At 65.0% G+C, this 26,339-nt stretch overlaps 1 protein-coding gene across 2 annotated transcripts in view; it reads left to right on the top strand.

The window, feature by feature from the left end:
• Window positions 1-2,622: 2,622 nt before the first annotated feature.
• The window catches only part of CACNA1H (calcium voltage-gated channel subunit alpha1 H), a 26,001-nt gene continuing 2,284 nt past the window's right edge, over window positions 2,623-26,339 (top strand). Inside the window, exons 1-32 of one of the 2 annotated variants that reach the window (XM_032144786.2) lie at window positions 2,623-2,694; window positions 2,811-2,944; window positions 3,303-3,400; window positions 5,945-6,104; window positions 7,226-7,541; window positions 7,685-7,777; window positions 8,625-9,414; window positions 10,963-11,405; window positions 11,808-11,959; window positions 12,819-13,004; window positions 13,714-13,831; window positions 13,987-14,142; window positions 14,497-14,587; window positions 14,740-14,948; window positions 15,761-16,141; window positions 16,764-16,864; window positions 17,100-17,223; window positions 17,312-17,380; window positions 17,515-17,699; window positions 17,870-17,996; window positions 18,171-18,296; window positions 18,406-18,495; window positions 18,651-18,843; window positions 19,207-19,224; window positions 20,478-20,629; window positions 21,677-21,786; window positions 21,946-22,079; window positions 22,221-22,291; window positions 23,632-23,710; window positions 24,708-24,829; window positions 24,998-25,442; window positions 25,822-25,982. In XM_032144786.2, coding sequence (XP_032000677.2) covers window positions 2,638-2,694; window positions 2,811-2,944; window positions 3,303-3,400; window positions 5,945-6,104; window positions 7,226-7,541; window positions 7,685-7,777; window positions 8,625-9,414; window positions 10,963-11,405; window positions 11,808-11,959; window positions 12,819-13,004; window positions 13,714-13,831; window positions 13,987-14,142; window positions 14,497-14,587; window positions 14,740-14,948; window positions 15,761-16,141; window positions 16,764-16,864; window positions 17,100-17,223; window positions 17,312-17,380; window positions 17,515-17,699; window positions 17,870-17,996; window positions 18,171-18,296; window positions 18,406-18,495; window positions 18,651-18,843; window positions 19,207-19,224; window positions 20,478-20,629; window positions 21,677-21,786; window positions 21,946-22,079; window positions 22,221-22,291; window positions 23,632-23,710; window positions 24,708-24,829; window positions 24,998-25,442; window positions 25,822-25,982 — 5,691 coding nt within the window. In that variant the 5' untranslated portion in view covers window positions 2,623-2,637. The remainder of the gene's footprint in view (window positions 2,695-2,810; window positions 2,945-3,302; window positions 3,401-5,944; window positions 6,105-7,225; window positions 7,542-7,684; window positions 7,778-8,624; window positions 9,415-10,962; window positions 11,406-11,807; window positions 11,960-12,818; window positions 13,005-13,713; window positions 13,832-13,986; window positions 14,143-14,496; window positions 14,588-14,739; window positions 14,949-15,760; window positions 16,142-16,763; window positions 16,865-17,099; window positions 17,224-17,311; window positions 17,381-17,514; window positions 17,700-17,869; window positions 17,997-18,170; window positions 18,297-18,405; window positions 18,496-18,650; window positions 18,844-19,206; window positions 19,225-20,477; window positions 20,630-21,676; window positions 21,787-21,945; window positions 22,080-22,220; window positions 22,292-23,631; window positions 23,711-24,707; window positions 24,830-24,997; window positions 25,443-25,821; window positions 25,983-26,339) is intronic. The other variant, XM_032144787.2, reaches the window with a different exon arrangement.

Genomic DNA, 26,339 nt, shown 5'->3' with positions numbered 1-26,339 from the left:
GGGGTGCTGGCCCCTTCCCTTCTGTCCCCATTGGGCCCTGCGCCTCAGAGTTTGGACCAGGTCCAGAAGTCAGCGTTCCCCTCAGTGCCAGGGAGGCCATGCCGTAGCTTTAGCTCAAAGTCCTGAGCTGGCTGGGATGGCAGGAACTGCCAGGGTCAGGCGAGTGGCTGGGGGCCGGCCGGGGTGCAGGGAGGGTGTGAAGGGCCTTGTGTCCAGGTAGCCCCTAGCCTAGGGCACCCCTCGCTCCAGCCTGGACATTTCTGGGGGGTCTCCGGGGTGATCTCAGAGCAAACATGGGGCAGGCCTGGGAGAAATCGGGCAACGGCTGGAGACAGCTGGAGGCGGGTCTCAGCCCTGAGTCCTGGAGTCCAGGGGTGGCTGGAAACCGCCTGCTTTAGCAGTGGAATGTGTGTGTGCTGGTTGGGAGCCGGCCCAACTTGAAGGAGAGTGTGGAGAGAGAGGGGACAGAGAGGCGGCCCCAGGCACCCATGGGACAAACAGTCCCACAACCCCCATTGGGTAGATGGGTAAACTGAGGCCTGGGTTGTCCTGTCCCGGAGAGTGTGGAGAGAGGAGACAGAAAGGCGGCCTCAGGTACCCACAGGACAAACAGTCCCACCACCCCCATTGGGTAGATGGGTAAACTGAGGCCTGGGATGCCCTGTGCCCAGGGAGAGGCAGTGCCACCTAGAAGACCCATGGCTCAGCCAGGCTGGGGTAGAGTGCGGTGAGGGCTCAGGTCAGGGAGCACCATTCCTTACACCTGCCTCTGCTGTGTCCTGTTCTGGCCGGGTGTCTTTGAGCTCCTTCCGGCCAGCCTGTTCCGTTTACCCAAGAAAACCCTTCCCCCTGGGCAGTGATGGCCCTCAGAGATGCAAAGACAATCCCCAGCCGCCCCCGCAGAAAGGTGCTATTTGCAGCAGTTAGGGGACAAAGGTGCCCGAGGCTGGTGGCAGAGCCACCATCCACCATCGCTCCCTTGCACCAGTGCTGGGTCAGGAGGCCGGGGGAGGCCAAGGGGCCTAGCATGGCTTCCACAGCGGGGCCTCGGCTCCTGCCCCCACCACCTTGAGCAAGTCACGAAAACCCCACCCCCACCTCGTCCAGCAAGGACCGTGCTCCGAGGCTTGCTGTGAACCCGCTCACACACACTGGCCGCTGGGCTTGCAATGGGTGCGTCATCGGTAGGCGGCAGTGCGTGCTGTGGCCTCGCCCACCTACGGGACAGCGGTGTGGCCGTGCCAGCATGCCAGCTGCCTTGGTGGGAGGCTGATTTCGGCTTCTTGCAGCCGTGTTACAGCAGAGGCGCCTGTTACTGCTGAACCCATTAAGTGTAATTACTGCACTCTTGGCGGGAATACATAATTACATTGGTGGTCTGGAGCCGTGGCACTGGCATCAAATGCTGACCTGCTAGGAGGCTGGGCCCTGGCTTGGTGGGAGGGAGGGTTCAGGGATGGGCTGCCGGGGTCTCTGGGGGAGGGGCTCCAGGCTGGAGTGATAGGCAGGGGCAGAGAAGGTCCTCGTCACCGAGCCTCTTCCCGTCCTACCGTGGCAGCTGCCCTTGCTGTCATCCCTGAGAGTTTGAGACACTCAGACCCCGACCCCAGTGCTGCACGCAGCACCCAGGACCTCTGCTGTAGTGAGCATGGCCCGTGTTGGGCAGGGGGTGCTGCTGCTACCATCATCCGGGTCCCAAGCAGGCCTGCCAGGGGTGAGGGGGAGCCACGGGCGCCGAGGCCTGTGGTCTGCACCAGGTGGGTGCTAGGAAGGGTCAAGCACAGGCCCAAGTCCAGAGCCAGGGGTGGGGGCGGCCACCAGGCTGCCCCTGGACCAGCTGTGAGAGGATGCCCAGCTCTGTCCCCTCCTCGGTTCCCACGTGTTGGGGACGGCAGGGACTGGCAGAGCTGGTGCCTGACTTCCCAAGGCTGTTCGCTGACAAGTTGGCGTTTTCCAAATGCCGACTTCTGTCTACCTTAAGGAAGGGTCCCTCCGGGTCCACAGTGAGCCGGCGGATTGCCCCTCCCTCCTTCCTCTGGTTCCCTGGTCAGGATGGGGCCGCGCAGCCCTGGGACAGGGGCCCCGAAAAGCCTGCCCCGAGTGTGCGGCCGTCCAGTCCTGGAGGGTGGGACGCGGAGTCCTGTCCGGTGCATGGCGGTGCCCCGACATTCTCCCTGCCCTGGGGCCTTCCCAGTTGCGCAGGGCGGCCTGTCTGCAGCCTGGGCCCCACGTGGGCAGCTAGGCCCTGGGAGTCTTGAGTGGTCCTCACTGGGGCCTCACTCCCGATGCGGCCAGCGCGCTGAGGGCTCCTGCACCCCGCTTTCCTGATGAGCCAACTCCGGGGGCCTAGGGGCCGGGCCTGGGACGGAGACCCCCACGGAGCAGAGCCGCCAGGCGCAGGCCCCGGGCGCCACCTGGTGGCTGCTTTCGGGAGGGGTCCCCCAACCCGTCGTGGACGCCCCCACGCGCGCACACCCATGGCGGGGCACCGGCTGACCGGGCGGGCATTTGGAGGGCCCCGTGGGGGCGGGCCCCGGGCCGCGCCGCGCCGCGCCGGTGTGCTCCTTAACCCACGGCGACACGTGGTTCGAGCACGTGAGCATGCTGGTAATCATGCTCAACTGCGTGACCTTGGGCATGTTCCGGCCCTGTGAGGACGTTGAGTGCGGCTCCGAGCGCTGCAACATCCTGGAGGTGAGGGGCGGGGCTCGGGGTGTGGCGGAGCTGGGGGCGGGGCGAGGTTCAAGGTGGGGCGTGGCGGGGGGGGGAGCGGGCTGAGCTGAGCCGTTGCTTGATCCCTCCTCCCGCAGGCCTTTGACGCCTTCATCTTCGCCTTCTTTGCGGTGGAGATGGTCATCAAGATGGTGGCCTTGGGGCTGTTCGGGCAGAAGTGTTACCTGGGTGACACGTGGAACAGGCTGGATTTCTTCATCGTCGTGGCAGGGTAGGCGCCGCCTCGGAGAGGCCACAGCGCTGGTGAAGGGGCCCCGCCCCACCCCACAGGGATCCCTGTGTCCCACCTGTAAAGAAAAATGGGAGGTGTGTTCTAGAGGGATCCAGGTAGAGCCAGGGACCCTGTCTGGGACTCCGGAGACCCTCCCTCCTGGGCGCAGGTGAGGGAGGTGGCCTCCTGGTGTGACCAAGTGTGGTCCTGCTACCTTGGGGCCCATCCTGGCCGGTACAAGGTCCTCCGGGTGCCGGGCTGGCCGGCTCGATGCCTGCCCACCCTGCTGTGCACCCCAGCCCCACCCCGGGCCACCCGGGCCCCTCGTTGAGCTGCTCCCCTTCGGCCTCGCCCCCAGCATGATGGAGTACTCGTTGGATGGACACAACGTGAGCCTCTCGGCTATCAGGACCGTGCGGGTGCTGCGGCCCCTCCGCGCCATCAACCGCGTGCCTAGTAAGTGATCGGCCCCGACCGGGCTTGAGACTAACAGGCCTGCATGTCCGCCAGCCCTGCAGAGCCCTCGAAAGGCACAGGAACACAGGACTGGGAGGTGAAGGTTACGAGGCACTCCAGCCCCAGCCGAGACCCCAGCACTGGGGTGGCCCCTGCCGCTGTCCATGGGCCTTGCATGTCGGGAGAATCAAGCTGGCGTGTGAGGGGCAGTCAGCAATCACAGGGTCCCTGGCTCCCACACGGCCGAGTGACAGGGGCCACTCTGAACCTGGGGTTCCTCCCTTGCATGGCATCTAGGATAAGGCTGGGGGCCAAGCAGATCCCTGGTGGCTTTGCTGTCTGGCGCATCCTGGTGTGGCTCACGGCTGGTGGAGGCACTCTTGTGGGTGTGGCTCAGCTCATCTGAGGGCTCTGTGCAGCCCCACCTTCACACCCACACAAGCGAGGGGAGAGCCTGACAGCTGTCCTGAGGACAGCTCACCCTCCCCACCCACCACTGCTTCTGGCCCCCACCCTCCTGCCAGGATCCCCACTCAAGGGAAGAGGGGAAACTGGCTGGCCAGGGCTGGGCCTCCATGTCCCCTGCTGAGCAGCTGCTTTTCTAGAAGGAAGGCTGGAAATCCTTCAGGACTTGGCCAGTAGGTGTGAGGAGGGGGCCTGGTGGAGAGGAGCTGCTGTGTGTCTGCTGTGCGCTGGGCGTGAGGGCAGGTGGAGGAAGAGCTTCCGGGAAGTCACATGCCTGCTTGTTTGGGAAAGATCCTGTCAAATCCGGGCCACCCACCTGCATCAGGGGATGGGGTGGGATCGTTCTTTAAAGCACTCAGGGCTGCATTCAACTGCTCTAGCTCCTGGGGGTCGGTGTGGCCCCCACGAGGCCGTACCAGGCGCGAGTGCATACTGCGTGTAGATGTGGCCCCGTGTGTGCACGTGCGGGTATAACAACCTTTCTGGCTGCCTGACCTGGGTCCTGGTGGCCGTGGCACTCAGGGCTTGACCTGCAGCAACCCCCCAAAGTCACAGACCCCCAAGACTAGGCACTCCTTCCCATGGGGCCTCTGGCTTCCCGAAGGGCAGGTGGGTCATCCTTGTGCCGCTGGTCCCTGAGCCTGCCGTCCACCTGCCTGCCTTGGTTCTACTGTGCGGCTCAGATAAGGCTTGAATACTGTGTGACTGAGCAACTAACTGAGCCTGAACCTCAGTTTCTCCTGGAATAGTGGAGTACAGGGGTACCCATGACCCCAAGGGTGGCTGAGCATGTGGTGAGGGGACGCATGTGTGGCTCTTGGCCCTTTGCCCGGTACCCACCGTATGCTCAGTCTGCACACCGGCCTGGCCCCACCTGTTGAAGCATGAAGCAACCCAGCACACACAGCCCCTTCCAGAGATGTTTACTTTTCACGTTATATTCCCAGAGTGGCCCTAATTGTCACCAGCAGCCTGGCCTCCTGGGGACCTGCTCCTGCCTCAAGGAGGGAACTAGGGAATTCTTCCAGGGTGAATAATACGCTCCTCATAATGAGGACACGTTCAGGCCTGCATCCCGTTCTGTTGGCTTGGGGTCCACTCTGACCTCTAGATCATCTGTGATTTTTGAGGCAGTTGCGGCCTGGCCAGGGCAGTGCTCACTGATTATCTGCTCTTGTCGGCTCTTTTGACCCTTCAGTGCCGCTCCTGGCTCTGACTCACCTTTGTGACCTGAGGGACCCGTTTTGCCATTGATACCCCTGGGTGCTGGGTGAGAACTCAGTGTCCCCAAGTTCCTGGCCCAGGGCTCTACCTGCTGCCTTAGCCTGGCCCTTGCTTAAATTTGGGGGAAAGGACATCTTGGGGGAGCAGGCCCAGGATGGAGCGAGGGGTGCATGGGGCTTGGCTGACCCACTTGCTGGATTAATCTGGAGTTCACGTAGCCCATAGCACCCAGGACCGATGGCTTCAGTGCTACCTCCTGAAAAGCCACTGCCTGTCCTCCCCACCGCCCCCAGCAGCCTCTCTCTGAGACGGGGCTCTGCTCTGGCAGGATTCTTACTGGGAATCAGACAAAGTTTTCAGGATCCCAGACCTGCTGCAGAGACCCCAGGAGGCAGCCCACCACCTGAGGTTCTGGGGCCCCCGAGGCTGCTGCTGCCTTGATGGCAACTTCAGGGCCGCCAGACAAGCCTTGAGGGCCACTGGGCTCCGCCTGGTCATCCCGAGCCTGAGTTGCCGCGGCCAGTCCCCTGCCTCCACTCCTGCTCCTCCACACCCCAGCCCTCCAAAAGCAGCAGACCTGCTGCCCTGGGATGGTTGGAGGTGCAGACCTGGTGCCCCTCCGGATGCATGTCAGACCCCAGGGTGTCAGTATCCCTGGAGGCCGGCGGTGGTAGGGGGGAGTCCTGATCACACTAGGGGTGCGGGAAAGTCACCAGGGGACGGCCCGAGTCAGTGTGCGGTGGGCATGGACACCCACTGTGAACAGTGGACGGGGCTCAGGGGTCCCGGGAGGGGCTGCAGCCTTGAGGACACTCCTGCAGGGCTTAGTGCCGATGCTGACCCTGCTGCCCACAGGCATGCGGATCCTGGTCACTCTGCTGCTGGACACGCTGCCCATGCTGGGGAACGTCCTTCTGCTCTGCTTCTTCGTCTTCTTCATTTTCGGCATCGTTGGCGTCCAGCTCTGGGCTGGCCTCCTGCGGAACCGCTGCTTCCTGGACAGTGCCTTTGTCAGGTGCCCAGGCCCCGCCCCCGTGAGGCCCCTGCCCAGATGGCCCTGCCCACCATGCAGATAATGCACTGTGTGGCTCCACCCAACACACAGTCTCTGCCCAACATGGCTCCGCCCACCATGTAGTCACTGCCCTCGCCACGCCCATCCCTGACATGACTCCGCCCACCATGTCACCCCCCCCCCCCCCCCCCTCCCCCCCCCCCGCCACCCCCCCCCCATCATGGCTCCGCCCAGCTTGCAGTCACCGCCCCACATGGTTCCACCCACCATGCAGTCAAGTCACCACCTCACGTGGCTCCGCCCACCATGCAGTCGCTGCACTTAGCGGCACCACACCATATGCCCCACCCCCAGTGCCACCTTCTCTCAGCCCCCAAGACAGGTTAGTCCCAACGCTTCATCCCCTCCCCACACCCCGGAGTCCGTCACATCTTGCCCTAGGGTCTCCCCTCAGCCCTCACCCCGGGGTCCCCTCAGCCTTCATCCTGGGTTCTCCCCTCAACTCTCACCCCAGAGTCTCCCCTCAGCCTTCACCTCAGGGTCCCCTCAGCCCTCGCCCTGGGGTTCCCTCCGCCCTCGCTCTAGGGTTCCCTCTCCTCATCCCAGGATCCCCTCCCCTCATCCCTCACCCCAGGACCCCCTCAGCCCTCACCCCAGGACCCCCTCAGGCCTCACCCCAGGACCCCCTCAGCCCTCACCCCAGGACTGCCTCCTCCTCCTCACCCCAGGGTTCCCTCCCCTCGTCTGTTGCCCCTCGCCCCTCATCCGCTTCCAGGAGGAGCTGAGGTCTGAGCCTGGGTTTCTGGCTCTTGAGTCTCCCTCCCTGTTTCTCTGTGCTGTTCTTTGTGGATTTCTCTGTCCATGCCTGTTCCTTTGTGTCTCTTGTCTCTGGGCTTGGCCTGAGGAGAGTGTGGTTTCTGCAGCACCACTGTGTTCTTGACCCTGGTCCTGGCTGTGTCCCCTGATCCGGGTCTTGACCCCCGGTCCTATCATGCCCCCTGACCCTAACCGTGCCTCCCTAACCGTGATTGGTCCACTGGCCCTGATCCTGATCGTGCCCCCGACTCTGACCGTCCCTGACCCTGATTGTACCTCTTGGCCCTGGCTGTGCCCATCCCCAGGAACAACAACTTGACCTTCCTGCGGCCATACTACCAGACGGAGGAGGGCGAGGAGAACCCGTTCATCTGCTCGTCGCGCCGAGACAACGGCATGCAGAAGTGCTCGCACATCCCCGGCCGCCGTGAGCTGCGCGTGCCCTGCACGCTGGGCTGGGAGGCCTATACACAGCCGCAGGCCGAAGGGGTGGGCGCTGCGCGCAATGCCTGCATCAACTGGAACCAGTACTACAACGTGTGCCGCTCGGGCGACTCCAACCCCCACAACGGTGCCATCAACTTCGACAACATCGGCTACGCCTGGATCGCCATCTTCCAGGTGGGCGGCAAGATGGTGGGACGGGGACCCTGGGGCACGGCAGGGGAGCGGGTGCAGGACTCGCCCCCCCAGCCCAGACCCCAGGGGCACGGGGAGGAGGAGGAGGGGTCGCACGGGCTCAAGTCCAGCCACCGCCCCCCCAGGTGATCACGCTGGAAGGCTGGGTGGACATCATGTACTACGTCATGGACGCCCATTCATTCTACAACTTCATCTATTTCATCCTGCTCATTATCGTGAGTGTGGGCGGCAGTGTTCGCCATGATGGGCCCTGGTGTCAGCTGGCTGGGGGTGGGGTGGGGTACCTGGGTGGTCACAGGGGCTCCTGTCTGGCCTCCAGCTGAAGGGAGCACACAGGGGAGGGAGGCAGAGCTTGCAGGGGTGGTGAGGTGCGGCTGGGGACCCCAAGAGGCCATGGCATCACTTAGGGTCCAGGCCCATGGGTGCTGGCTCGGGGCTGAAGAGCCAGGAACACCTCTGGGGAGTACGTAGCCTCCCAGCACGGCTTTCCACGGCGTGTGTGGTCCCAGGTGTGCTCCTCACCTGGTCCTCTCATAGGCCCTATGGGGTCCCAGTAGAGTCAGGTTAATCAGGCCGAAGACGTCTGTGGGGTCCTGGGTGTACCTAGAGCCACGCTGTGAGGACCCAGCAGGTAACAGAAGCAGACAGACGTCCCCGGCTTGTTCTGAGAGAGCAAGCGAAGAGAACCATTAGAGACTTGCGGCACGCTGGCCCGTGCTGAGGAGGAAACACGCCTGGGGTGCTGGGGAGGGGAAGGGGCCGCTGTTGAGAGGATCACCTCAAGGGCAGACCTGCAGGCGAAGGAGGGGCTGGGCCACGTGGAGAAGCAGGAAAGAGGGTTCCAGGTCTTTTGTCCAAATAGGCACAAAGCAGCTACTGTATGCCGCCTGCTCCGGACGTGGGGACTCAGCATTGAACACTGCAGCAACTTGCCCGTAGCAGGGCACCCCGCCCACTGTACCTATGGCGTGGCCCCCATGCGAACAGGCAGCACACAGTAGGGCTCAGTGGTGACTCAAACTTGCTCGCTCACTGCCTCCCACCCGCCCGCCCCCGTCACAGGTGGGCTCCTTCTTCATGATCAACCTGTGCCTGGTGGTGATTGCCACGCAGTTCTCGGAGACGAAGCAGCGGGAGAGTCAGCTGATGCGGGAGCAGCGGGCGCGCCACCTGTCCAACGACAGCACGCTGGCCAGCTTCTCCGAGCCTGGCAGCTGCTACGAAGAGCTGCTGAAGTATGTGGGCCACATATTCCGCAAGGTCAAGCGGCGCAGCTTGCGCCTCTACGTCCGCTGGCAGAGCCGCTGGCGCAAGAAGGTGGACCCCAGTGCTGTGCAAGGCCAGGGTCCCGGGCACCGCCAGCGCCGGGCGGGCAGGCACACGGCCTCGGTGCACCACCTGGTCTACCACCACCATCACCACCACCACCACCACTACCATTTCAGCCACAGCAGCCCCCGCAGGCCCAGCCCCGAGCCAGGTGCCTGCGACACCAGGCTGGTCCGGGCTGGTGCGCCCCCCTCACCACCTTCCCCAGGCCGCGGACCCCCTGACGCAGAGTCTGTGCACAGCATCTACCATGCCGACTGCCACATAGAGGGGCCGCAGGAGAGGGCCCGGGTGGCACATGCCGCAGCCACTGCCGCCGCCAGCCTCAAGCTGGCCACGGGGCTGGGCACCATGAACTACCCCACGATCCTGCCCTCAGGGGTGGGCAGCGGCAAAGGCAGCACCAGCCCCGGACCCAAGGGGAAGTGGGCCGGTGGACCGCCAGGCACCGGGGGGCACAGCCCCTTGAGCTTGAATAGCCCTGATCCCTACGAGAAGATCCAGCAGGTGGTCGGGGAGCATGGTGAGGACCCAGCCCCACCCCACGGAGGAGGCGGGGGGACCGAGGCAGGGTGGGCAGGGTCTCCAGTGTGTCATTCCCACACCCACTCTGGGCATTCTCATGAGCCCAGCTTTGACTCGTGGAACAGGCCAGCTATGCCTCTGGAGCCCATAAGAAGGGAAAAGAGGCAGGTCCCGCCCCGACAGTGCCAAAGCAAGCCCCCGGTGGCCCACAGCTCACAGCAGGAGTGGTAGCCGCGGAGGTGGGATTCTGAATCTGACAAGGCCTGTGAGACCCTCCTGGGCCAGCATCCCGTTGCCCCTGCCTGGCCCCGAGAGGGACCGTGTGCTTGTGTCCACAGCCTGGACGCCTCCCTGGAGGACGTGCAGCGTCCTTCGTGCCCATTTGGCCATTGAGGCTGGCCTGCCTTCTAGGTGGGGACACTGAGGGGGGGAGTGTGGGGGAGGCACCATCACAGAGTCACCGAGAGTCAGGTAGAGAGGCTGGCGTGGGGTTCTCCTGTGCAGGGCCTGGGTCCATCAGATGAATGGAAGACTCCAGGACCCCCAGATGGTAGGGTCCACACAGGCCTGGGGGCCCTTCCTGGTTCTATAGACAGACGTAGAGACACAGGCAGGGGTGTGTCCGCTGTGGTGGGGACAGGTGTGAGCGAGGGTGCCGGGATGCTGTGTGCCCTCATGCACAGGTACCCAGGGCGCGCAGGCAAGAGTGTCAGGGGCGCGTGCTTCTAGCCCTTGAATTGTGGGAGTCCAGCCGCTGTGTCGTAAGAGGCACACGGGCTCTAAAGACGGCGTGAAAAACATGAGAGGACGGCTCGTTGGTCATTTTCATGTCAGTTTCGTGTTGGAGTGATCATGGTTTGCTCGCTTCGAGTCAAACGCTAACTTCGCCTGTGTGCTGTGGCTGCTGGGAAGTGGCTGGTGTTATATGTCTGTGGATGGCACAGCCCAAGGCAGGCAAACGTCTCTGCACATAAGTGTGTCCCTGCCCCAGTACGTGAGCAGGAATGCGGCTGTGGGGGTTGGGTGTGTGTGCCCAGGTGTGTGTGCGAATGTGCCCAGGTGTGTGCCCAAATGTATGGCTCTTCTGATGTCTGTGGCTGCTGTACGCACGAACCAGTGGGCTTAGAACAGTGGAAAATCACTCAGCTCTGGAGGCCACTGGTCCCTAATCTAGGCCTTCCTCTGGAGGCTCTACGGGAGAACTCTCCTCGACTCTCCTAAGTTCTGGCGGTTTTGCCAGTGCCCGGCTTGTCGACACGTCCCTGCGGTCTCTGTCTTCACGTGGCTCTTTGGTTTCCTCTCACTGGAACAGTCGTGGCTCAGGGCCCTCCCTGCTCCAGGAAAGCCTCATTCCTCATTGTAACTCATGACACCTGCAAAGATCCTGCTTTCTGTGAAGTCCACTCGCAGGTTCTGGAGGTTGGACTCTGGATGGATCTTTCTGGGGGGGACACGTTCACTCCTCCGCTCCTGTGTGTGTGGGTTCCCGGGCCCCCGTGGTAGCACCACTGAGTGGGCCTGCCCCTGTCTGTGCCCTCTCCCACAGGACTGGGCCAGGCCCCTGGCCATCTGTCGGGCCTCAGCGTGCCCTGCCCCCTGCCCAGCCCCCCAGCAGGCACGCTGACCTGTGAGCTGAAGAGCTGCCCGTACTGCACCCGTGCCCTGGAGGACCCGGAGGGTGAGCTCAGCGGCTCAGAAAGCGGAGACTCAGATGGCCGTGGCGTCTATGAATTCACGCAGGACGTCCGGCACGGTGACCGCCGGGACCCCATGCAACCACCCCCTGCGACGGACACACCAGGCCCAGGCAGCCCCCGGCGGCGGGCACAGCAGAGGGCAGCCCCGGGCGAGCCAGGCGGGCTGGGCCGCCTCTGGGTTACCTTCAGCAGCAAGTTGCGCCGCATCGTGGACAGCAAGTACTTCAGCCGTGGCATCATGATGGCCATTCTCGTCAACACGCTGAGCATGGGCGTGGAGTACCATGAGCAGGTGCGGGCTGGCCTGGCCACGGGGTGGGCTCCCTGTCACGCCTGCAGGGCCTGGGGAGTCTCAGGAGGCTTCCAGCAGCCCCGATGCCTGAGCTGATGATAGGACGGTCAGGCAGGGCCCCAGAAAGCCGGGGATGGTGAGGATGGGAGACCAGGTGTGCCGAGCCTCCACTGGAGGGGAGCTCCTTGGATTCCTGGTCTCCTCGCTAGACGGCAGCTGATTAGGCTCCTTCTGAGATGCTGTTGCAGCCCTCGTGACCCCTTGGGTCTTGATGCAGCCAAACCTGCTCCCAGATCAGTGCTGAGGAGGGGTGGGAGCCGCAGGTGGGGCCCCAGATCAGTGCTGAGGAGGGGTGGGAGCCGCGGGTGGGGCCCCCTGAACTGTCCCCATCTCTGCCTGCAGCCCGAGGAGCTGACTAACGCTCTGGAGATCAGCAACATCGTGTTCACCAGCATGTTTGCCCTGGAGATGCTGCTGAAGCTGCTGGCCTGTGGTCCTCTGGGCTACATCCGAAACCCGTACAATATCTTCGACGGCATCATCGTGGTCATCAGGTGGGTCCTCACCCTCTCTCCAGGCCACAGGGGCCCAGGAAGCTCCACTCTGGCAAAAAACCCACCTGCAGAGCAAACCCCTGAGTACAGGAGGAAGTGCAACGGCAGCTCTTTGTGACAGGCCGTGGGAAGCAGGTGCTTGGTGACCCCAGTGGCCCAAGGGACTGTCCTGGGCAGAGTCCCCTCTCCAGACCCTATGCTTCCCTGCAGGCACTACAGGGTGCACACCTGTTAGGTCAGCTGCATCTCCGATGTTTCTAGAAACTAGCGGAGCTGTTCCCTGCAGGGACAAAGGTGTGCAGTGGCCTCAGGGCTGAGCTGTTTAGGGCTCAGCCTCACCGAGAAAGTCCAGCCTAAAAGGCTGAATCGTGCTTGCTGCTAGGGGAGCATTTGCTGCCACAAAATTAAACCAGAAAGGATTGGGAAAATTTGAGGGGAAACGCCCCCCATCTTCCCCTAGGAGGATGCTCATCCCTCAAGAGTGGAGAGGGGTGCAGGGTCTCACACCCCGGGGCAGGGGGGGAGTGAGCAGAACGGACAAGCCAGGTCTGGCTGTGGAAGGCCCACGACAGGAGAGCGCCCTCGGCGAAGGAGCTTCCCCAACCTGGCCAGAGCCAGGCTTCTGCTTTCCCGGGGGGCGCTGGGGGCCAGGTAGCCACCGGGGCCGTCAGCAGATCAAGCGGCTTTTGAGGTGTTTCTGCAGCTGCTCATGCGCCTTGATGCAGCCAGACCTGCTCCCGTCTGTGGGATGCCCCACAGGTCGCTGTGGCTCCCTGGCTGCTGATCCTGCTTCCAGTGGGAGGAGGGCCCGGCATCAGGGATCGTGGCCCCACTGACCCTCACCCCCACCCGTCCGCAGTGTCTGGGAGATCGTGGGGCAGGCGGACGGTGGCTTGTCTGTGCTGCGCACCTTCCGGCTGCTGCGTGTGCTGAAGCTGGTGCGCTTCCTGCCAGCCCTGCGGCGCCAACTTGTGGTGCTGGTGAAGACCATGGACAACGTGGCTACCTTCTGCACGCTGCTCATGCTCTTTATCTTCATCTTCAGGTGGGCACTCCCCGGCCCACCTAGTGTCTCACCCCAGGGCAGCTGGGAGGCAAAGGCCCAGGGCACCCCCCAAGGAGAAGGAGCCGTCCCACCACCAGCCCCAGAGCATCTGCAGACACTCGGCCTCCGCTGCCTTCATTTGAGAAGCACTGATTGGGCACCTACTGTGTGCCACACGCTAGACGTGCAGGGAGTCAGATGGCAGGGGTCAGAGATGGGCCGCCAGGTGGACAAGCTGGGGACTTACTCAAATAAGAGCGGAATACTGGGGATGGGGGCGGGCACCAGGCTCCAACTGGGGTGTTCTGAGCCGCCCGCTGGGTGCCAGTCTAGTGTGGAGCTCAGGGTCAGGGTTGGCTGGAGTCTAGCCAGCCAGGCAGGCCGGGCGTTCACAGTCCAGAGAGGCTGAATGAGGCGGGTGTCCCAAGTTCCAGTTGCCGCCCAAAGCCAGAGTGGCCTCCCTGTGTCTGTCCCACCTCTGATCTTGGTCCTCTCGCCTATAGAGTGGATACTGCTGAGTTGTAGGGGTAGGAAGTCCTTTCTAAGCCAGAGAGCCCGGGCACCCCGGGAGGGTAGGAGGCCAGGAGAGCCGAGACGGGCAGAGCCGGTCCTGCCCCTCCCTCCTCCCACCCCCCTCCCGCTCCCCCACCTTCTTCCCCTCGGCACAGCCCTGCTTCCACCCTCAACACGCCCCTGCCCCCGCCCTCAGCATCCTGGGCATGCACCTCTTCGGCTGCAAGTTCAGCCTGAAGACAGACACCGGAGACACCGTGCCCGACAGGAAGAACTTCGACTCCCTGCTGTGGGCCATTGTCACCGTGTTCCAGGTAGTGCCCGGGGTCCCCGCAGCGGTGCTGGGTGCTGAGTCTGTCCCCAGAGAGGTGGATGTGCCGTCCTGCGCGTCCAGAGCTGCCTCCGTCCCAAGGACTTGCGGGCATTTCGGGGCTGGGCTGACCACCCCAAGCCCCCTGCTGTCCCCCAGATCCTGACCCAGGAGGACTGGAACGTGGTCCTGTACAACGGCATGGCCTCCACCTCCTCCTGGGCCGCCCTCTACTTCGTGGCCCTCATGACCTTCGGGAACTATGTGCTCTTCAACCTGCTGGTGGCCATCCTTGTGGAGGGCTTCCAGGCGGAGGTGAGGGGCAGGGAGAGGGGCTTCCGGGAGAAGGGGTTGCTGCCAGGAGGGCAATGAGAAGAGAGAGGGGCTTCAGGTCGAGGGGAGGGGTGTGGGAGGCCTGCCAAGAGGTGAGGGGTGGACGAGGGAAGCTGGCTGCCACGAGGAGCCGGGAGGCCAGGAGCCCAGCGGAGTGGGCAGGGGTGGGTCTGCAGAGGCAGATTCCTCATCTCCCTGCCTACCCTGGCAGTGACGTCATCCTCTGGGCCCTTCTGTCTACACCCCATCTCCCAGGCTGGCCCAGCCTTCTGTCCGGCATGAAGGGTCCCCACTCACAGGGCTCCTCATGCCTGCCTTGTGCTTTGCGGGGTATAGGGCGATGCCAACAGATCCGACACGGACGAGGACAAGACGTCTGTCCACTTCGAGGAGGACTTCCACAAGCTCAGAGAACTCCAGACCACAGGTGCGTGTGGTCAGTGGATGGTCCGGGTTCTGGTGGGTGGAGTACGCCGGGCTGGCCGGGCAGGGCCCCCATAGGGCAATTCCTAGGTGGGAGGATTCCTGGCCCTGGGAGCCTGGCAGCTCTAGGGGCCCATTCCTCCCTCTGTCCCGCAGAGCTGAAGTTGTGCTCCCTGGCCGTGACCCCCAACGGGCACCTGGAGGGACGAGGCAGCCTGTCCCCTCCCCTCATCATGTGCACAGCTGCCACGCCAATGCCTACCCCCAAGAGCTCGCCATTCCTGGACGCAGCCCCCAGCCTCCCAGACTCTCGACGTGGCAGCAGCAGCTCCGGGGACCCGCCACTGGGAGACCAGAAGCCTCCGGTAGGGACCATCTCCTGCCCCAGCCCTCAGGCCCCTTCAGGTTTTCCGTGCCTGGCTTCTTACGGCCTTCCCCAAAGATGAGTGAGGGTCCCACCCCCGACACCCATGAAGTCCCAGCCCTGTGCAGAGACTGAGAAAGTGTGTTGTGGTTTCTGCAAGTGGAAGCTGGGGCTGCTGTTGCGCGAGTTCCGGTGTGAAGGTGCAGACACGGAAGCTCTGTGTGCCCGACAGTCTAGCAGCGTGCGCAGCGCACAGCACAGAAAGACTGAAACAAGCCAGGGCAGAAGCGTGCCCGGCAAACAGACGGCAGGCAGGCGGGGGGTTCCGCTGCCATGAGAAGCAGCCTGATTCCCTTTACAGCCAGGGCGTCTCTCTGGGTCCAGGGGGACTGGAGGGGAGCAGTTTTGAAACGAACTCCAGGCAGTACTGCCCACAACAGACACAGAGCACGGGGGTGAGCCAGATGCCCTAGCAGGGGAGGAAGCGGGGCAGATGTGAGGCGGAGCCACAGGCCCAGTGTGCTCCTGGGGACGCTGGGGCCACCTGCACTTTGGTCCTGGGCAGGTTCTGGCCCCTGACCCAGCAGAGCCCAGGGCATCACCCCCACGAGGCGGACACGCTGACCATCATGAGCTACACCACGGCTGGCTCAGTGTCCCCCTAAAATCACAGCCTCCACCGTGCCTCCCTGGCAGGGCTGTCTGTGCGTTAAATGATCCACGTGTGGCTTGCACACAGTAGGTGCTCCATAAATGCCAGCGGTTGGTGTTAACAGTGATGCCGCCAGGTCGCTGACTCCCGCCACCCCCCAGGCCAGCCTCCGAAGTTCTCCCTGCGCCCCCTGGGGTCCCAATGGCACCTGGAGCAGCCGGCGCTCCAGCTGGAGCAGCCTGGGCCGTGCCCCCAGCCTCAAGCGCCGCAGCCAGCGCGGGGAACGTGAGTCTCTGCTGTCTGGCGAGGGCAAGGGCAGCACCGATGACGAAGCTGAGGATGGCAGGGCCACGCCCGGGCCCCGTGCCACCCCACTGCGGCGGGCCGAGTCCCTGGACCCACGGCCCCTGCGGCCGGCCGCCCTCCCACCTGCCAAGTGCCGCGACCGCAACGGGCAAATGGTGGCCCTGCCCAGCGAGTTCTTCCTGCGCATCGACAGCCACCGTGAGGATGTGGCCGAGCTTGACGACGACGTGGAGGATGTGAGTGCGTGGCCCTGGGCCCCCAGCCGTCTCCTGCCTCTGTCTGGGGCAGGCTCCCTGAAGTGGGATTTGAGATGGGATTCAGGGCGTGTTGTTGACTGAGGAGATTCAGAAGGGGAGAGAAGCAGGCCTGGCCGGGGAGGAATCCAGCAGCGTTCAGGGATTCAGCCACAGATGATCCCAGAGTCCCTCCGCTGCCCTCTAGGGGCTGTGAGCTAAATGCTCCACGTACGCCTGCATACAGGGGCTGGGCTCTGCACCGTGAGTCAGCCACTGGCCGAGAGCTGCTGCCGAGGCGGGGCCAGGCATCCGCCAGACTCTCAGGCTCCCGTGGGTCAAGGACCGCTCTCAGAGCCGGGGACCCAAGAGCACCCACTCACCTGGCCCCATGGACTCCAGCACGGGTCACTGCTGTCACCAGGGTAGGGAAGGGGGAGGCTCCACGGTATGGGCCCCAGAGGCCAGAAAGCCAGAGCCCAAAGGCCAGCGGGTGAGGGAGGGGCGAGGATGGAGAAGGCTGAGAAGGTGCTGGGAGGGGTGGCCGAGCTGAGCACAGAGGGCCCTGCTGAGGGGCTGGGCAGGCAGGCACAGGGCTCTGAGACCCCACCTCCTCATCCCCCAGAGCTGCTGCCTCCGCCTACATAAAGTGCTGGAGCCCTACAAGCCCCAGTGGTGCCGCAGCCGCGAGGCCTGGGCCCTCTACCTCTTCTCCCCACAGAACCGGTAAGGTGGCCCGGGTCAGGAGGCTGCATGGCTAGTTCCACCCCGCGGGACCCCCGCCCCCAGGTCCCCACTGGGTGGGGCTGGCACATGGTGGATATTTCCGAGTGGGCACCCCTTCTCACACCGCAGGGACCGGGGCGGAAGTGGAGGCCTGGCCAGGGCTGTCCTACGACCCCCATCCACTCTGCTGTCCATGCCACCCAGCCCCACCTCTCACCCGCTCCGGCCCACCCAGGTTCCGCGTCTCCTGCCAGAAGATCATCACGCACAAGATGTTTGATCATGTGGTCCTCGTCTTCATCTTCCTCAACTGCGTCACCATCGCCCTGGAGAGGCCTGACATTGACCCCAGCAGCACCGTGAGTCAGCCAACCCCATCATCCTGGGCCACCATGACCCCCAGGGAGGGGTGGAGTGGACACAGCCCCCACCGTCCTCTCCCGGCAGGAGCGGGTCTTCCTCAGCGTCTCCAATTACATCTTCACGGCCATCTTCGTGGTGGAGATGATGGTGAAGGTACCGCGGGGCCCGGGGACTGCCCTCGTTCCCAGGTCCCCCGTCTGCCCTCATCCCCACCCAGCGGCGTGCCAGCTCCCCAGACCCCCCCCCGCCCGCCTGAGCCTGAGCTCAGTGCCATCGGCCCTCCGCAGGTGGTGGCCCTGGGGCTGCTGTCCGGCGAGCACGCCTACCTGCAGAGCAGCTGGAACCTACTGGATGGGCTGCTGGTGCTGGTGTCCCTGGTGGACATCGTCGTGGCCATGGCCTCAGCTGGTGGCGCCAAGATCCTGGGCGTTCTGCGCGTGCTGCGTCTGCTGCGGACCCTGCGGCCTCTGAGGTCGGGGGGCAGGGGCACCCGTGGGTTCCCGGGGCAACCTGGAAGCCAGTCCCCTGACGCCACTGCCCATTACTCTCGCAGTCCTGGGATGTCCGCAGGCCGCCCGCTCGGCCCCACCTTGGGACCCTTCTGCCATAGATGACCGTGGTGTATCCTTCGCTCTTCTCCAGGGTCATCAGCCGGGCCCCGGGCCTCAAGCTGGTGGTGGAGACGCTGATATCATCACTCAGGCCCATCGGGAACATCGTCCTCATCTGCTGTGCCTTCTTCATCATTTTTGGCATCTTGGGTGTACAGGTGTGTGGCCCCCACGAGCTCAGGGGTCTGCCCCGTCTGCCTTCCCAGTGTGGCTCCCAGCAGCGCCGCTGCGGGAGGGGGAGGGACAGCTTGGGCCTCACTCGAACCCCAGGAAGTCCGGTGTGGGGTGGGGCACGGGCCAGGCCCTCCGCGGTGACCGCCGCACCCCGTCAGCTCTTCAAAGGGAAGTTCTACTACTGCGAGGGCACCGACATCAGGAACATCTCCACCAAGGCACAGTGCCGGGCCGCCCACTACCGCTGGGTGCGGCGCAAGTACAACTTCGACAACCTGGGCCAGGTGGGCCAGGCGGCCGGGCGGGAGTCGGGGGTCTCCAGGACCCCCTGGAGCAAGAGGGCCAGCCACCCCAGCTCCAGCCCTCGTCAGTGACCCTGGCTCTGGCCCTCAGGCCCTGATGTCGCTGTTCGTGCTGTCATCCAAGGACGGCTGGGTGAACATCATGTACGACGGGCTGGACGCCGTGGGTGTCGACCAGCAGGTGCGCACAGGCGGGTGGCAGTCCCCGGGGTCGCACTAGGTCACCTCAGGGTCTCCCCCGAGCGGCTGTCTTGGCCTCTGGGGACTCGTGGGGCCGTCCTGGGTAGGACACCTGGCGGGGCAGGTGGGCGGGGACCCACCGCCTCTGTGCCGCAGCCTGTGCAGAACCACAACCCCTGGATGCTGCTGTACTTCATCTCCTTCCTGCTCATCGTCAGCTTCTTCGTGCTCAACATGTTCGTGGGCGTCGTGGTCGAGAACTTCCACAAGTGCCGGCAGCACCAGGAGGCGGAGGAGGCGCGGCGGCGTGAGGAGAAGCGGCTGCGGCGTCTGGAGAGGAGGCGCAGGAGTAAGGCGCTCCCGGTGGCGGCGGTGGTGGCGGGTCGGTACCTGTGTGCCCACCGGGCCCTCCAGCCCCTCCCGCTCCCACCCCGGCCTCCCCGAATGGCTCTGCACGCCGCCCGCCTTGTCTGGGCCTGCATGGGGGCTGGGCCTTGGAGGGGCTGTCCCGAGAGGGCCGTGGGGGAGCAGGAGAGGAGGAGACAACCCCAACCCCATCCACGACGCCCAAGGGGCAGGTTCCCCACCGAGTCCTCGCTCCACGAGGAGCCAGCGCAGCCCCCGAGACATGGGGGCTGAGGGAGAGCAGGGAGGGCTCCAGGCCCGAGTGCCCCACGTCCTCGGCCCTCAGACCGTCTCCTTGTCTTTCCAGGCACTTTCCCCAGCCCAGGTACCGGCCCTGCCCCGCATGCCTCAGGCCCCGCTTCTGCGGCCGCTGCTCGGGGAAGGGCGGGCATCCCAGGCCTGCCGGGGCCCTCCGCAGGGCGGGCACAGGCAGCCAGAGGTGCTGGGCGTGTGGCGTGGGGAGGGGCTGCGCTCGCCCGCTGTTGTCCGGGCTGCTGTGTGCTTGCACGCGTGCGGCTCTGTCCGGCTCGCAGTCTGCCTGCATCTCTGCCGTGCGCCAGGACACCCAGAGCAACAAGGGGCCGCCCACACCCCTGCAGGCTTGTGGCTGTCCCGTGTCCTTGTTGGTCCAGCCTGACTGGCCGCTGGCCCCCTCTGGCTGCCCAGGCTGCGATGAGCGCTTCAGTGACTGCATGCCGGCCCGCGGTGCATGAGGGTTGGGCGGGGGGTGGATCCTGCTCTTCCGGGCCCTGGGCCAGCAGTCCCCACCCGTGTGTGGTTCTGTGGCCGAAGCAGGTCCTGGGGTGTGGTGGCAGCTCACGCCTTCACCCCGCGGGAGCTCCTCCCTGTGCGTGGAGGGGCCCTGGAGGCCGAGCGTTCGGTGCACGCCTGCCTGGGGGACACGCAGATCTCGGGCACCGACTTCAGATGGTCTGGAGTCCGGCAGACCCTAGACCACAGCCCATGGCCGCTTGGAGGATAGGGGGGGAGGGACTTGGGCTGGTGGCCAGAGGGCAGGTTACACTCTCGTCTCTGCTCCAGTGAGGCCTTGTGGGCCCAGACCCAGAGATGGAGTGGGGCTGCCCTGCCCAGCCCAGCCCTTCATCAGGGTCTCAGCCTGAGGCCAGACCAGGAGTAGGCCACAGAGGCCCAGCCACGTGCTGCGCCAACCTGGGAGCTCCAGGAGGGCGGGGGCTGCCAGGCACCCAGTTGGGATGTGGGGGAGCCGTCTCAGCTTCGTACCCACTCCTGGGGGCTGCCTGGGACGCGGCCGCGTTGCTGAGGAGGAGGTTCGTCAGTGGCCTGCCCCAAAGGCCTGCTCCAGCCCAGGCCTCCTGGCCTAGCCAGCTCCCCAGGGAGCTGCATCTCACCTAGAACAGGGTCGCTTCCCTGAGAGAGTCCCCCTTCTCCAGTCTTACGTGAGCCCTGCCATGAGGTAGGGCCAGCCCCATCTTCACACGAGCCGTGGGCCCCCACTTCTACCCTACAGTCGGCCACCTAGGAGGAGAATGGGGTCTGCAGGAGTGAGGAGGGCTGGGCAACCCTCCCGCCCGGCGCTCATGGCCGTCCTCCCCGCAGAGGCCCAGCGCCGGCCCTACTATGCCGACTACTCGCCCACCCGCCGCTCCATTCACTCGCTGTGCACCAGCCACTATCTGGACCTCTTCATCACCTTCATTATCTGCGTCAATGTCATCACCATGTCCATAGAGCACTATAACCAACCCAAGGTGGGTACGAGAGCCGCAAGGGGCCCGGGGGCTGGGGCAGCCCCAGTGGGGCAGGCAACACAGAGGGCGCAACCCTGGACTGGCGCTCCGCTGAGCCCTCGCTGGCGTTTGTGTGGGAGATGTGGGGTTTTGTGTGAACGCAGGTCTTTCTTTTAACATTGATTGAAACTCCCCTCCCCTTGTCCTTTGGGCCCCTCCCCAGCCTGGCCGTGAGCGTCCGACCCATGGGGAGGGGCTGGCAGGCCGTGAGCGTCCGACCCATGGGGAGGGGCTGGCAGGCCGTGAGCGTCCCATCCGAGGAGGCTGGAGACAGGCAGGCCTGAGGTGGCGTTTTCCTTTACTCGGGTCCCCCTGCAGCCCCCTCCTTTCCTCAGTGGAAGGACGTCATCCTCCCAGCCTTCCAGAGGAAGGAGGTAGCCTCTGGGTAGCAGTAAGCCTTTGAGGCTGAACAGACTCAGCTCTGTGGAAAGCGTTTTTTGTGGAGCCGAGGATGGATGTGGCCAGAGACCGGGAGCTTGGGCTGGAAGGGGCAGGGTCTTCCCTCCCCGGAGGTTCGTCCTCAGAGGGTGGGGTGCTCCCAGGTCCATCTGGGCAGCGCCTCCCAGCCCAGCGCAGGCTGCATACCGTCGGTGCTCAGAGTTGGGCCCTGTGCGCCCATGTCCCCATGTCCCCGAGGTGCTCCGGTCAGTGGAGGACGGGGTGGGAGGTCAGGACACTGCCATCGGGGTGCATAGATGGCTGCAGGGTGTGAAATGGGCTGGCGACTCAGGGTGGCTTCCCGGAGACAGTGGCGTTCAGCTGGGCTTGTGGATGCTGGGAGGGTACCTTTCACTCATTCACCTGATCAGACGCTTACGGGGCACTTCCTGTATGCTGGGCTGGAGGAGGGCCGAAGAGGCTCCCGGTGCCCAGGGAGGAGCTAACTGAGCTGACCTGGGAGCCTCCAGGGCCGGCCAGCGGGGGCCCTCATGGGTGTGCAGAGTGGGAGCCGGGGGGAAGAGGGGTGGCCCCAGCCCCACCTCAGCCAGCCCGACCCTCCCCTTCCAGTCGCTGGACGAGGCCCTCAAGTACTGCAACTACGTGTTCACCATCGTGTTTGTCTTCGAGGCTGCACTGAAGCTGGTGGCATTTGGGTTCCGTCGGTTCTTCAAGGACAGGTGTGTGTGGCAGGGCCGTCTTGGGTTCTGGGGGCCCCTCGGGGCTCTAGGGGCTGGGGCAGGTGAGGCCGCAGGCTTTTCCACGGGGGTCTGCAGAAGGGATGCTGCTGAGCCGAGGCGGGGACCCCAGACGCGTGCGCTGAGCCTGCAGCCACACAGGTGGAACCAGCTGGACCTGGCCATCGTGCTGCTGTCACTCATGGGCATCACGCTGGAGGAGATAGAGATGAGCGCCGCGCTGCCCATCAACCCCACCATCATCCGTATCATGCGCGTGCTCCGCATCGCCCGTGGTAGGCGCCCGCCAGGTGCCCTCTGCGGGTGGAGGGTGGGGGGCTCGGCCTTGGGTGGGAGTGAGGGGCAGGGGCGGCCAGGGTCCCCGCGCAGCAGAGAGGGTCCGCCCAGCCCTGCTGACGCTCAGCTCCCGGCCCTAGTGCTGAAGCTGCTGAAGATGGCCACGGGCATGCGCGCCCTGCTGGACACTGTGGTGCAAGCCCTGCCTCAGGTAGGTGGAGCCCGCACCAGCCTCAGCTCAGGCCCCCGAAAGACGGGGTTGCAGGGAGCACCTCACTGTCCCCCTCTCTCCCTCACTTGTCTCTCTGGTCCCTCGGTTGTGCGGCGGCTGAAGCTGTGTCCCTGCTGTGTGCAGTGCGTGGCTTGGCTGGGCTGGCAGAGGTGGATCCAGCCGCTGCCCTCTGGCCTCAGTCCTCTGGGCGAGACTCATAACCGGGGCCACCTCCCCGGTGCACTTCCAGAGGCAGGGGCCGTGGAGAGCCGGAGGCATCCAGGCAGAGGGCGGCAGGTGGCCAAGGTGGGTGTGTGTGGGCACAGGACTACGCCCAGGATGCAGGCGTCGGCCGCAGGCCCGGGACCCCTCGGAGCCCACACGAGCCCAGCCTCTCTGCTTCCTGTGCCCCTGGCCCCTGCCCAGATCCTTTCTGGCCTCCAAAGTGAAGAGACCCAACGCGTTGTCCCGTCTGTACTTCTAGTCCACCTATCCGACCCCCGTGTGGCCGTCCATCCACCAGCCCAGCCATGTATGTTCCCAGCCACCCCCCACCCCCACCCCCACGGCTGCCTGTGCACCCGGCACCTCCTCCTGTTCCCACCCATTTCCTGTCCCTGCGCCATCTGTCACTTGCCCCCTGCCTGTCTTCTGCCTCCCACCTCAGCTGTCCCCACTCACCCTGTCCTCAGTGGTGTGCCTAGCTTCGTGCGAGTAACACTCCCGAGCGCCCCGTACCGCTCCACCAGGTGCTCAGCTGTGCAGGGGAGGAGCGCGGAGTAGGGCAGGCCTGGCCAGCCTTGGAGGGTGCGCCGCCCGGCGGGGCGGTGTGTGCAAATGATGGGACAGGTGGGCTGGCTCACGAGAGAGCTGTGGCAGGGGAGGGGTGAGGCCCAGGTCCACCTGCCCGGACTCCTCAATCAGCTGCGTGCTGGCCTGGGCCCCACCATGGGGTTTCTGAGGTAGCCGCTGACCAGGGCGGGCCAGAGCCCCCAGGGAGACCATGCTAGGCCTTGGGGAACCTGCTGGGCAGAGAGAGTGGAGTGGGCTCTGGGCCAGAGGCTGATGCTCGGGCAGGGCGGAGGAAGAGAGAAGCCAGTGCGGGCCAGCACGGAGGGGTGGTCTCTGTCTACCTGGTGAGGTCATGGAGCCCCGAGAGGGGCATGGGGCTGAGGAACAGGGGTCCCCGCCCAACTCTGGGAACTTGCTTCCACTTGGCTCGGGCCGGGAGTGCCTGGGAGAGGATGGGCAGGTGGGGCCTGGTGGCCGAGTGCCCTGCAGGGTGGGCTGAGGCCTCCCTGCCCGCCCGTCTGACCCGGCTCTGCTTCTCTCCTGTGTAGGTGGGGAACCTGGGCCTTCTTTTCATGCTCCTGTTTTTTATCTATGCTGCTCTGGGAGTGGAGCTGTTCGGGAGACTGGGTGAGTGGCCCCTGCGCCCTCCTCCTGGCACACACGGGGTCCTGACAGGTGCCCCTGTGCCCATCCACTCACACGCAGGCACATGCTTGCAAATAGCGTGGGGCCTCGTCAGGGCCACACGCCTCCTGGGCGTCCTCACCCGGCCCTGCTTCCAGAGCCTTTTCTGCACGAGGCCGAGTCCCGTGTCGATGCAGAGGCATGTGCCCAGGTTTGTGACACGTGTGCAGACGTGCACACGGGAACACAGACACAGGAATGCCTGCCACACATGAGGGGAAGCAAGTACACCTAGAGACGTGCACACACAAACATCTGGAAACACGCCATCCCCAGCGCCACGTGGTTCCAGGAGACAAATGCTGGCTGTGTCCCCTCACCTGGTGGCTGTAGCTTCCTGAGGCCCCTACCCGGGTCTCAGCCTCAGCCCAGGCTGGGCGGGGCAGGTGGGGACCCTCCTTAGATGGCCCAGGCTGGGCGGGGCAGGTGGGGACCCTCCTTAGATGGCCCAGGCTGGGCAGGGCAGGTGGGGACCCTCGTTAGACGGCCCAGCCCTGCCCCTGCCGGGTTCCACTTCAGAGGGCCCAGTCCCTGCAGGGTCCCTCCCCCGGGCCTGTCCTGATGGTGGGTGTGACATTGCCACAGTCCGGTGTCTGTCCACTGGGTAAGCTTGATTCCGGTCAGCCGGCACCTACCTATCCCTCCCCACGCACAGTCACAGACACAGACAACAATTATTATTCCGGGGCCTGGGGTCGCAGCCGCCAGGCCCGATGAGCCCCAGCCGAGGTGCGGCAGCAGAGGCCTCAGCCCAGGGGCTCCGGCCTCACACCCAGGGTCAGCCTCTGCCAGGCAGGTGGAACTGCCACGGCCTCGTCATCTACATTCTCCAGGCTGACCCTGCCTCTGGGCTCCCCAGGGGGCATGTGGAGGCTGGGTGCGTGTCCCGCCTCCACCCGGAGCAGGCGCGGCTGACCGGGCGGGGTCCCCCTCCCCGCAGAGTGCAGCGAAGACAACCCGTGCGAGGGCCTGAGCAGGCACGCCACCTTCAGCAACTTCGGCATGGCCTTCCTCACGCTGTTCCGCGTGTCCACGGGGGACAACTGGAACGGGATCATGAAGGTACCGCCACGGCCGTGTCCCTGACGCCTGGCAGCCCCCGCGCTTTTTCAGGCTCTCCCAGGACTGGGTCGGCTCCATCCTTGCCGGGCAGGGGGAAGGGGACGGCACTCCCAGGGCGGCGTCCGCGGGTGGGTGTGGACCCCGGCCCGCAGCTGCCCCCCACCGCAGGACACGCTGCGCGAGTGCACCCGTGAGGACAAGCACTGCCTGAGCTACCTGCCGGCCCTGTCGCCCGTCTACTTCGTGACCTTCGTGCTGGTGGCCCAGTTCGTGCTGGTGAACGTGGTGGTGGCCGTGCTCATGAAGCACCTAGAGGAGAGCAACAAGGAGGCACGCGAGGACGCGGAGCTGGATGCCGAGATCGAGCTGGAGATGGCGCAGGGCCCCGGGGGTGCACGCCGGGTGGACGCGGACAGGCCTCCCTCGCCCCAGGAGAGTCCGGGCGCCAGGGACGCCCCAAACCTCCTGGTCGCACGCAAGGTGTCCGTGTCCAGGATGCTCTCGCTGCCCAACGACAGCTACATGTTCAGGCCCGTGGTGCCTGCCTCGGCGCCCCACCCCCGCCCGCTGCAGGAGGTGGAGATGGAGACCTATGGGGCCGGCACCCCCTTGGGTATGGCAGCTGGTGGGGCCAGTGGGAAGACGTGGGCTGGGTGGGAAGCAGGACAGGGCAGTGGGAGGGAGGATGGCCGGACAGGGAGGAAGATGGGGGCAGGTGGGATGGAGGATGGGTCAGACCAGAGTGGGGCAGGAGGGAGGATGGGCGGGAAGGAGGATGGGGGCAGACAGGAGGGACGGTGGAGGCCAGATCAGGGAGGCCGGGTGTGGGCAGATGAGGGGAGGACCGGGGTGGGCGGGTGAGAGGGAGGACGAGTCAGGCTGGGGCTGGCCAGGAAGGAGGATGGTGGTGGGTTGGGGGAGGACGGGAGTGGGTGGCAGCTGGGCAGGAAGGCCGGGGCAGAGCTGCCAGCTTAGATTTTTCTCTGCCCCAGGCTCCGTTGCCTCTGTGCACTCGCCGCCCGTGGAGTCCTGTGCCTCCCTCCAGATCCCATTGGCTGTGTCATCCCCAGCCAGGAGCAGCGAGCCCCTCCACGCCCTGTCCCCTCGGGGCACAGCCCGCTCCCCCAGCCTCAGCCGGCTGCTCTGCAGACAGGTAGGAGAAGCCGTTGCCTGCAGCGGAGGCTGGCAGGGGTGTGGGGCTTGCAGGGATGCCTTGTCTCATCTGAAGGACCAGCAGACGAGGACAAGGCAGGAGGAGCGTGGCACTGGGTCCTTGGGGCTCTGAAGTTTTCTGCTTGCTGCTTGGTGGGTCTCGGAGCGTTGGGCCCAGGTGGGTCTTCAGGCCTGTGAACCTGTGGCTACAGAGCTCCTGGCTACGGGGACCTGAGTCTTCTCCTTGGACCCACAGCTTCAGGCCCCATCGTGGGCAGACAGCGGTTTCTCAGCCCCCATGACGGGCACATGGCAGTTTCTCAGGCCCCGTGGTGGGCAGACAGCAGTTTCCCAGGCC

Source organism: Hylobates moloch, unplaced genomic scaffold (assembly GCF_009828535.3).
Source record: "Hylobates moloch isolate HMO894 unplaced genomic scaffold, HMol_V3 SCAFFOLD_23, whole genome shotgun sequence".
NCBI lineage: Eukaryota > Metazoa > Chordata > Mammalia > Primates > Hylobatidae > Hylobates > Hylobates moloch.
The sequence above is the reverse complement of the archived record's forward strand: the minus strand, read 5'-3'. Positions and strand labels throughout refer to the sequence as shown.